The 11,335-nt window shown below is 33.5% G+C and overlaps 1 protein-coding gene across 2 annotated transcripts in view; it reads left to right on the forward strand.

The window, feature by feature from the left end:
- Nucleotides 1-10,270, forward strand: part of AEBP2 (AE binding protein 2) — a 53,769-nt gene extending 43,499 nt beyond the window's left edge. The window contains exons 6-9 of one of the 2 annotated variants that reach the window (XM_027460444.3): nucleotides 4,660-4,727; nucleotides 8,435-8,548; nucleotides 8,807-8,873; nucleotides 10,158-10,270. In XM_027460444.3, the coding sequence (XP_027316245.1) occupies nucleotides 4,660-4,727; nucleotides 8,435-8,548; nucleotides 8,807-8,861 (237 nt within the window). In that variant the 3' untranslated portion in view covers nucleotides 8,862-8,873; nucleotides 10,158-10,270. The remainder of the gene's footprint in view (nucleotides 1-4,659; nucleotides 4,728-8,434; nucleotides 8,549-8,806; nucleotides 8,874-10,157) is intronic. The other variant, XM_027460486.3, reaches the window with a different exon arrangement.
- The last annotated feature ends 1,065 nt before the right edge of the window (nucleotides 10,271-11,335 follow it).

The raw sequence follows: 11,335 nt of genomic DNA on the forward strand, positions 1-11,335 counted from the left end.
CCATACAGTGCACTTTGCTACCCTATTAAGGTGCTGCTACACTGGTGTGGAGCTGTGCTGACATCAGCTTTGCAGATGAAACTGTCTAAAATTTGCTTTAAAATTAAAAAAAAAAATAAAAATAGAAGCAGTCTTATGGATGTACATTATTGTACTGAGCTAAAGGTAACCTCAGATGCAAACAGATTTTGCATAATTTATAAGCATTAGGAGATTAAATTTGAATGCTCACTGGTTAAATAGTGTCGTATGGTTTGTGTGGTCTACCTTTAGATGAAGAAAAATGTAGTTAGCAGGGGCATTAATTTGAAAGGTGAAAAACGTGAAGATCGCTGAAAACTGAGGTAATTGGTGTAAGTTTATTTTTTTAATGCAGCATAAGTATGTCAGCATAATGCGGTATTTTACAAGATGGATATACTGAAAATTTTCTAATGTAAACAATTTCTATGCAGTCACTGTACATAAATCAACTTTTTTTTGAACCCATTCTTTATAGACATGGAGAATTGTAAAACAGTCATAAAAGTGTTTTGCAGACATGTTTTTGCTATCTACAGTTCACCTATGACTTCATTCTGATTTTATTTTTATGATGAGCTTTTTTATTGGTATCAAATTCTTACTATATTGATTCTCTGCACTGTCATGTGGAAAACGTCAAGCCATTTCCATTTAACCTGAAGCAGGTATAAACCTGCTAAAGAATGTACCTTATAGGTTACTCCGTCTTTTTTTTTTTATGGATAGGATTAATTCTCTAAAATACATTCAGAGATTATAGTTCAGTAATCACGTGCATTGATATTATTTACATTCGTTCTGACATCTTAACATTTTGAAACACAGAGAATGAATAAAGATGCAAGAGGGTGAAATTTGTTTCTTTTTCCAGAAGAGGTCAGCAGAACTCCACTTCTCATTTGAAACAACTTTGCAGGTTTCCTCTATAGAGATAAATTCAAAATAAAATTTCTTTTCCTTCCAGGGACAGTGCATGAAATTTAGATAATACAGTAATATATCAAATAAAACTGTATTGTGCATCTACTGGGTGAACTATGTTTTTTAATGTAAAACTTCAGTGGAGTTGAAATTACTACTTTGTAGAGAACTTCGTAAAAAACTTCAGAGCAAGAAAAGCAGTTACTGCAGACAAGCTAGGTATCTTCCATTTCAGTTGTAACTTTCACAGACCTGATTGCAACAGTAATTATTTTTTTCAAAATTGTGATTCTTTTCTTCAGTTGGCCATTTTTGTCTACATCATAGCTGCATTTCTGACTCTAGCCTGCCTAGGAAATGGTAAAATTCTCATTACACTAATTATAGTTAAAGCAGTATATTTCATATCTTAAAAAACAAACACAACTTTAAACTTGACGATTTCAAAATACATTGTGGAAGAAGCAATGATAGTTCTATATAAATATTTCTGTTGTCTCCTAACAGCAAACATACTACTTTAATATTAAACAACACCAGAGTATTTAGCAAGGATAAGATAATCTGATAATAGGGAGAAACAGTCTGCAAAATTCACATTGGATGCAAGTGTGTCTGTGAAAGCATCTCTAGCTCTAATTGTCGTAGTTTGTGTTGTGTATGATTAGCTCTTTTGTTCTGAAAAACTACAATTTTTTTAATTCCCTACAGTTAAAAGTTACTTTTCCCTCACATTAAGCTTCTTTGTGTGTAATGTTGTTACTTCAGTCCCTTTTAGGCCTTTTTTTTTGGGGGGGTGGGGGGTGGGAGGGAGAATGCAGAGAGTAAGTTTTTACAAACATCTCTTTTTTTCAGTCTGGTGATGGCAGTACTGAAGAGTCCTGAGTTTCCTGAGTTTTGTACTGTTTCTTTCTGAAAATGAGAAATTGTTAATGTCAGAGCTGTCAGTTTATCCATACTATTTGTTGTTCTTGGTGTTGGAGAACATAGATGAGTGCAGATCCTGGGTGGTTTGCACAGGTTCTCTGTGAGGTTCTGGAATCACCATGTGTTACACTGTAAATCCCAGTAGATGCAGCAATCCCAGCTTTAATTAGTACTTAGGTATAATATATATGTGGGGCTTGTTTATTCTGGTTGGTTTCCTGGCTCATATTCTTAAAGTTTTACATAGGATGAAGAGTGGTTTGTGGAGAATATTTCTTCTCTCTGACTGGAATATCACTGGTTTACTATGTCCAAATAATATTTCACAAAGTCACCTGTGAACTTTTTAATGTGATATCCATGATGCTTGTATTACATGAGAGAACATCTGCGTCTCCTTAAAACCTGAAAGTTAATATGAAAATGAACTTGACAGTACAGAAAAATGTATGGTTTTGAATGGAAAAGCTGGTGAGCTTTGTTTGCCCTGTAAAGTGAGCTATAATGTTATTATTTGATTCCAGGCTCAGGTGCTCCAATCTACAGCAAAGAAACTGAGTTTGCAGAATATGAATCTGAGTTCTGGGCAAAGGCTAAAACTTAAAGTTGGAAGGGACTGGAGAACTGCTCTCTAAATCTTTATGTCAAAAAAAGAGGTCAGGGTTTTCATCCTCGTTCCAAACTTAGCAAAACGATGTATCGAGTTACGGATATGGCTTGAGACTTGTGAGGAAAAATGGTAGCAATAGTCCAAAGAGCTAAATATAAGAACCTGATAATATTTTTTAATGGAAAAGTTGATTAAATTTTGTCTAATTGGCAAAGATTACTGGAAAAATGATTTTTACTAACATTTATCTACCGTATCCTATTATTACAGGCTCGTAGCATGGTTTGAGTTGGGAATTGAAAGATTAGCTAATTCCAACCCCCCTGCCATGGGCAGGGAGACCTCCCACTAGACCAGCTTGCTCAAAGCCCCATCCAACCTGCCTTGAACACTTTCAAGAATGGGGCATCCAAAGCTTCTCTGGGCAACTTGTGACAGTGCCTCACCACGCTTTGAGTGAAGAATTTCTTCCTTATATCTAATCTAAACCTACCCTCTTTTAGTTTAAAGCCATTACTCCATGCCCTATTACTGTACTCCCTAATAAAGAGTCCCTTGTCAGGGACTCTTCTGAATTCACGTAACTCAGTGCCTCAACACTTCTCTCAGTTCATATCTGCTAGTATATTTATACCTTCAGATACCTCAAATGTATCTGTATTAATAATCTTGCTGTTAAATCCATGGGTACTTCTCTCTGGGCTTTATTTTTGTTGAGAAGATTGCTGCATAGTTGTAACAATACAGCTGGAAACAAATTTGTGAATTCCTTAAAATGTCATGACTACCTTTAACTTACCACAAGAGACTAAGTTTAATTTACCATGATACTCAGTTGTGGAGAATTACTTTGGTTGATGCAGTTTATGGACTTCAGTACTTTATGTTCCATATGCTACATTTTTGTTAAGATTTTTTTCATGAAGAACATTTGCCATCCTGCCGCATTTCTATGCTTTAAAAACTCTATAATGACTTTTTTTTCTTTTTTGAGGTTATCTGCAGTGTTTGTATGTAGAAACTTTGAAAGATTTAATAAATGTGCCTAGCAGAGCAAAAAGTAGGACCGATGTTTGAAGCAAATCAGAAAATCTGTGTGCCTAAACTGTATGGAGTATAGTGACATGTTGGAAAGGAGGAGCCAGGGGCAGATCAGTAGAAGTGGAAGCTTTTTGTGGAAGAAAAGTGTCTTTTTCTTGTTTTCCTGAATACCATAACATTTTGGGTTTATCTTTCAAATGACGTTTTTTGATGAGTATATTTACACCTGAGTGAACAGATTCATTTTTTAATACTTTGTATATTTCTAACATTAAATTTTGACTAAAGATTGGTGTTAAGCTTCAGGATCATACCCCTGAAAACATTGTTCTCTGTGAGAGCATTTTATATGCTTCTCTACTGTGAGCTAGTATAAGAAACTGTAAGAAAGGAGTTGTAATTTCTTAGCTGGAACTTTACCAGGGGAATGTGTATGTTCTGCTTAAATATTGTGGATTGTCAACAGGTCTTTGAGATGTCATTTATACTCATCATTCATATAATAGTAGTAGTAACATACACTCTACAGTATTAAGGTCCCTGTTATGTATGCGTTAGACAATTTCTGTGAGCCTGTGAATTCTTCCAAGGAGCCTTTGCTTCATTCAGTGCTTGGCTTAGATGTTGAAAGGGAATGAATAAAGGTTACCTAGGAAGTTATACATACGATGGTTTCCAGATGTCAAAGCATTTATGAGAGAATATTTCCTTATGTCATACTAGAATTAAAATATAAGCTGCATTAATTTCTGATTCTCTGTAGATATTTTGTGAAACAACATGAATGTATTCATAAAGGGCATTTGTGAACCTCATCTAAGAACGTGTACGCCTCAATTTTTAGGCTGCTACTCCAGAAGCTTTGAACCCTTTTAAAGATGACTGTGTATGCATGTTTTTCTTTAAAGCACCACTTAGTAAGCAAATACTAAACCAAAATTTTAATGAAAACGCCAAACCATGCTAAGAACTGCTTTAATAGTGACATGTACATTCTACCTATGTATAGAATTAATAAAGCTGTTAAGAAGTAAAACAGTTTGCATTTTCTGAATGCCAGTTGAACATGAATACTTAATTTGAGCAAGAAAAAGAGTGGATTTGATTTTAATTATGATTTATGTAACTATTATCAGGTAATAGCTAAAAGAAAAGAAGATTCTGGAAAAATAAAACTCTTGCTTCATTGGACACCAGAGGACATGTAAGTATATTGTTAGTGATATGATAGGATTTAAATGGGGAAAGATTGACAGTGGGGTAAATGAACTGTTACTAAATTGTTATGCCTTTTTTATGTACTTCATGTTTTTTTGTTTGTTCGTTTTAAGTAATTTGGAAGTTTAAAAAATAAGCAACTGTGTTGTACTTCTAATTGACTTCAGTTTAGCTACCAAATCTTTAGATTCTGATACCGGTTCACGTAAACTTTAAGCTGTATTTTTTTAATGCATTTGCCACTATGGGTATAAATAACAAAATCTTCTAATTATTGAATGGGGGAATTCAGATTGGTTTTGCCAGCCACATACATACATTGGAAAGTTTATCACTGAGACAGCTTTTTTGCCCATTGATTTGTCATGATCATCAAATATTTTTAGGCACTGAAAAATTTCTAATTATCGGTTTAATGGTAGAACTACAAGAATCTTTGCATAGGTGCTACAATATAACAGTGAAATAACCGCAGTTGGTCATTCAGAGCGTCCATCTCATATTACTGCTTCCTTGGGTTTTCCCACTGAAGTTTGGAGTTTCCTTTCCACCATGTTTGTTTGCTTTTTCTCTTGTTTTTATCCACGTTCTGCCCTTTTCCAAGTAAGTTGCCTCTTAATACAGAACATGAGTGTTGCCCTCAGATAGTCTTGGGATATATGGAGTAGTAACTGAAAGACTTTACAAAAAATAATTTTTCGACTTCATTGAAATAGCCGAGATCTACTTTCCTTTTCCAAAGGAAAGAATTTATATGTAAATATTATGATCTTTACTATATGGAACAATAGAACAAATACTTGCTTTCCACTATGCTCTAGGAGAGCAGTAGGCAGAGTAGTTTTAGGAGAGGCAGTATGAGAAGTAGTTCTAGCAAGTGTTGCATGATCCATGTTTTCCACAATTTTAAAGATAATTACTTACTTTTTCTTTTAAAGGTAAGTATAATTATAATAGTTTATTATTGGGTCCACATGTCTGCACACAGGTAAAGTTACTGAGATACTAAGATTGCATTAAGATAATAGCTGCATAATTAGGTGGGATGCGCAGGTTTAGAGGTTCATTCTTAAAAGTAAAGTTGTTCTTACCAGGAAAATGTCTCTAACTTGGTAGGACTCATTAGATAAGGATTTCTAAGTTTCAGATGAAATAGTCTTAGTTTTTGCAATTAGAATTTAGAACAAAGGAATCTTGTTAGATTCAGTGCTGCCTTTTAAGTGATTGAGTGGGAAGGTGATGCAGAGCCTTAGTGTAATAAACTCTATCTTTTGCTTTGCTGAAGTGGTTTAAATTACTCAGTTTTCTAGTGTCCCAAATCAGTCATGTGCAGTCGTGTGAACTCAGCAATGCGATTCAATTATAACTTTAATCCCTAGAAGAATAGGGTTGCTGTTAAGTTACCTGCAGCCTTGTTTGGCATTTTGTTGCAATTTTAAACTGTGGATTTTTCATCTCTCTACAGCACTTACAGACTACAAGTTTCAGTTAAACTTGGGAAAGAATAACTGAAATATTGTAGTAAAAAATGTCATTCTTTGCTGCCTTTTAGGTCAGCTCGGTAATACTGTATGTATGTCATCCATTTGTCTTACGAAAGGAATGTACTCACGCTTTAGAAAAGTTGAATATGTTCATGATCATTATTTTCCATCGTGCTGATCTGTTCATCAGCCTTGCAGATGGAGCCAGCAATAATGATTTCACCTTTTCATATGTGAGTCATTTTGAAACTGTTAAATTGCTCAAGGTTTTCTGTACATTAAATATTTTTTCAGGAGAAGTAAATGGTCTTAACCAATTTCCTATTTTACTCCTTTATCACTTGGATCACTTTATCACTTTCGGATCAAGGATTTATCCTGATTTTTTTTCCCTTTTCAAATTTTTTTTTGGGGGGGCAGTACTTATTTTACTGAGTTTCAGTGTTTATATTTCCAATGATCTTTAGCAAGGTGGGGATTGGGCTTTTCTTCCAAGCACCAACAGATAAAACAAGGTGAAATGGCCTCAAGTTGCACCAGATGTTCAGGTCAGATATTAGGAGTAATTTCTTTTCTGAAATGGTTTTGCAGCTTTGGAATAGGCTGCTTGGGGAAGTGGTTGAGTCATCATGCCTGGAGGTCTTCCAGAAACTGGTAGATGTAGAATTTAGTAGCATGGTTTAGTGGTGGACTTGAGTACTAGGTTGGATCTTAGAGGTCTTTTTCAGCCTGAATGATTCTATGATTCTGTGTGAAAAGCTTTACTTCTTTTTTTTTTTTTTTAATCATTTTGTATCTTCAGCATACAGTTTCTAATTAAATTGTTTTCCTAATGTTTCTTTTTATAAAAAGTTGATATCCACTTTTTATAAAAAGTTTTATAATGTTTTTTTTTATCTTATCTGAGCCATATTAAATCTGAATAGAGACATTGCATCCTGTTTTGTTTTGTTTTTTTCCACCTTCATTTGAAAGGGGGAAATAGTATCACAGGAAAAACTCTTTTTCCTTCTGTGATAGAAGTTCTTTTAACCAAAAAAATTGAAGTTGAATTGCAATTAACTTTCAGTGCTAAAAAAGACAATTTCCAGAAGTCTGTAAAACTGCATTTATATTTGGTTGGACAAAAAAACAAACAAACAAAAACACACACACACAAAAACTGTTTAGATAGTTTTAGATGTTGTTGTTCTCAAGTTGAAACTTGTTTCAGAATATTAAGGTTCTTAATTACAACCTTTTTTCCCCAGCCTGAAATGTTTTTTTTTTTTGCCCATGGGTAATAAAAATAAAGGAAAAATACTCATTTGTTTTTATTTTTATTTTAGAGATGGGAATTTTTTTTTATAAGGCACTCATGATCTCCGTAAGCCCTGTGTCTCTCTTAACAACCTGACAACCTCAGTAGGGCCTTAAAAACTTAATTTGCTTTCCATAAAAGAAGCCGTAATGCAATAAACAGCTCAGAAGCAGACAGGTTTGGTTTCAAAGATGTAAAGAACAAACTGTAGATCAATGGGTGAGTTAACCTCCAGCCTTCTTCCAGTGGTTTCATTGCAAGTGCCACTGAGGCAACGTGTAAAGACCTTTCCTTTAATGTGTAAAGACCAAGTTTTATTTTGTCTCACAATAAAAACTGTTACATAGCCAAAATACTTTACGATGATTGCCTGAATTTCCTCAGAAGAGAATTGAAAAATTAACATCAGCTAAGTAGGAGCATTTTTACACTGAAAGCTTTGACCTTGGAGGAAGCAAGATAGTGTGACCTGAAATTCAGTAGCTGAAGTTCTTGCCTTTCCTTTCCTTTTCTATTCTTTGACAGCATCAGATCATTTGAAAACACTTTATTTTACTAGGTATGAAAGATCTGTTTAGTTCCTGATACCATTTTCAAATTAAACCATTAAAATGAAGGTTGTAGTTTTACTGCAATACTGTTATCATTGTGTATGTTTGTTTTAATATTCTTCTGGATTAATCTGAATTCCGTTTAGCATCTTTATCATGCTGAGAATTTGAAAGACTTTGAGGTATAATGTGTAAAGATTGGCTGTCTCTTCCTCGCTCCAGTGAAGGTGTTTTTTATCCAGTGAAATGTGGTGATTACATTTAGAAACTTCGTATGTACTAGTTTACCGCATAATTTTATGGTAAGAAAAACAATTGATCTTTTTTGAATATTTTTATTTTATTTATTTATTCATAGTCTGCCTGATGTGTGGGTAAATGAAAGTGAGCGACATCAGTTAAAAACTAAAGTAGTTCATTTATCAAAACTACCAAAAGATACTGCCTTGCTTCTGGACCCAAACATATACAGGTAATGTCCTAATTTTGAAATTTTCTTTACTTAAGTATAGTCTTAAGCCTTGCTTAACTTTTTGACGTTGGGAAATCAGGATTGTTAATGTATTATACACCAGAACAGGGAGCCTTAATCCTGTCAGAGTCCAGTAGTTAAGTTCTGAGGTCTTATGTTGTTTCAGAATTAACTTCTTGAACTGAACTCTAGTTACTGAGAAACGGGGAATGTGTGTATTTACCAAGTGTATTTTACTTTTTTGTGCTTGGTGTACAGAAATTCTAGTAAAGGAGGTACATACAGTGGAATCCTGAAAGATCACTTCTGTTAAGATCACATACTGGTTTGTATACCAATTTTTTTAAAGTCCAAAATTATCTTTACATAATTTATACTCAGCTGTAATACATGCAGTATTACCTTGAAATCTGTACTTGTGTACAAGTACTGTTATTTTTTTAATACAAAAGTCTTTGGAGGGGGACAGTACATATCACTTGTCTTTAAGCTACATTCACATTTGTGTTTTTAGGACTTGATTGGCTTCTAATCCACCTTGTTTCTAATAATTTCCTGATTTTCCCCCCTCTGTATTAATGTGTTCACATAATTGTCAGTACCCACAGTTGTATGTGTGTACAGTTTTTAAAGGTAATCTGAAATGCTTAATTCACTCTTAAGTTTTTGAAGATGCAAAGATATGTGTTTATAGGCTTATTTAAAAATGCATGAAAATGGCTGGGGAGGGAGGAACAAAAAAGCCTCAACCAAAGTTCATTGTTTCTATGTTTGTTAACATCCAATGAACTAGTGTCTAAAGGAGTACCTAGAATGCTAATCTGAGGTTTTGATATGCAATAAGCCTTTCAGTTCACCTTTAATATTCAGTGTATTTCACTAATCAAATTAATGACAGCTTGGTTTACAATATGAAAATAAATCATCATGCGTGCTATCTTTTAAAATGTAAGTATTTAAAATACTTACTTTAGTGTATGAATTATTATTGTTAATCGTAAATCATACAAACGTTACGAGGAAATTGGATTGTGTATTATAAAACCACTTAACACAGTGACTGTTTTATAACCTAATCTAGGTGTTAATCGCCTTTATATTGATTACCGTTGTAGAACTTGATATATTGGTTTGATTTGAAAAGAAAAAAAATAACCTTTAAAAATAAAAATGATCTTTGGGATGAAGTCCATTGGGAAAAATTAACAACCCTTTCTCCCTCTTCTGAATAAAATTAACGTCCCTACACATAATCTTTTACTAGATTTTTTATCAGTATAGATCAGTATGTGATTAAAAAGAGCTTTGGGACTGACTGGGGGAGATCAAAGCTATGAAACTGAAGGCCAAAATTTTTCACAGAGGAAAAAGTGGCTAGGAGAATTCAATCACAGTTATTAATGTCATGATAAAATGCTGATACTAGTAGAAAGTTTGCAATCATCACCTGAAATATATGCTAATTCAGGATCATATAGAATGGCTTTTAGTTATAATCAAAATAAATGAAAATAGATTGTATATAGTCATGATTTCATAATACACTCAAGCAGACTTGGATTTACAACTCAGGGTCTTTTTGTGAAAGTTGTCCTATCTTCTTTTCCAGAACAATGCCCCAGAAGAGGTTGAAGAGGTAAAAAAACAAGCAAGTGGGGACACCTGCAGTCTTAGTCACTGACAATGGATTTAGAAATAAAGTTGCACATTAGTCAAATCCCATCCTTTTTTCTTTTTTTTTTAGATAAATATTTATGCTTAGTGTAAACATTCTGTGAATGAAGTTGATGCTTCCGTGGAATATATTAATATATTACTGTATATCCACATTTTCATGGAATGGTACAGTGGGAGACTGAGCAAACACTCTTCTGGCAACTTAGTGGAACAACTAAAAGGCTTTGCATGCTTGCTTCCTTAAGCTGCTTTTTTCTTTAGTGAATACAGTAGTTTATATTTGATGAAAAGAATAAGTAACCATCATCATTTACTCACAATTCCCAGGAGAACTGTTAACAAGCTATTAGGCTTCTTGTCAATATTAACAAAATATGATATGCCAGACAATAAAACAGCTAGCAAGGGATTATCCTGTTACCCTTTCAGTATGGTGGATAGTAATCATTTGTCATTTGTAACCTCGTGTCCTTTCTCAGATCCATAAGATATGTTTAATTATAATGTTTAAAAAAAAATGTTGATGGAATGCTTGTCTTTTCCAATCAACTACAAATACACATAGTACGGTTTAAAGATGTTAAGAGTGTTGCGGTATGTCTGATCCCCTTTTCAGGAGTAGTATAGTATGTTAATGAGATCTTCTCTTATGTGATCTGTATCAATGGACGGTTTTTGAAAAACCTCTACTTAGCGGTTAGTGTTACTGGTGTTTTATTTTACTTTTTTTTTTTTGTCCCTGTAGAACCCCCATTCACTTGTAAAGTATACTTTTTTATTTGGCCTAATTTTTTCTAGATGTAAAGAAAATGGTATTTTTAAAAAAAAAATAATCTAGAAAATCAATCCTTTATGCACCAAAGTTGGCTTTGAAAAGGAAAATAAAATCATTTTCTTGCTTAATAAGCAAGAAGCCATGGATTTTTTTAACTGACAAATAGAGATGTGTCTAACCTGTTAGTCTTTGTATGGAGACAAAAATGTTGCATATAGATAATAGGACATTGCTTGTAAATATTTCAGCAGATTTGTAATATATTTTTATATTATGAAATGTACTGTAGATGTTTTTCTAGAGGCATGAAAGTTAAAATGTATATATTATGGTAG

Source organism: Anas platyrhynchos, chromosome 1 (genome assembly GCF_047663525.1).
Source record: "Anas platyrhynchos isolate ZD024472 breed Pekin duck chromosome 1, IASCAAS_PekinDuck_T2T, whole genome shotgun sequence".
NCBI lineage: Eukaryota > Metazoa > Chordata > Aves > Anseriformes > Anatidae > Anas > Anas platyrhynchos.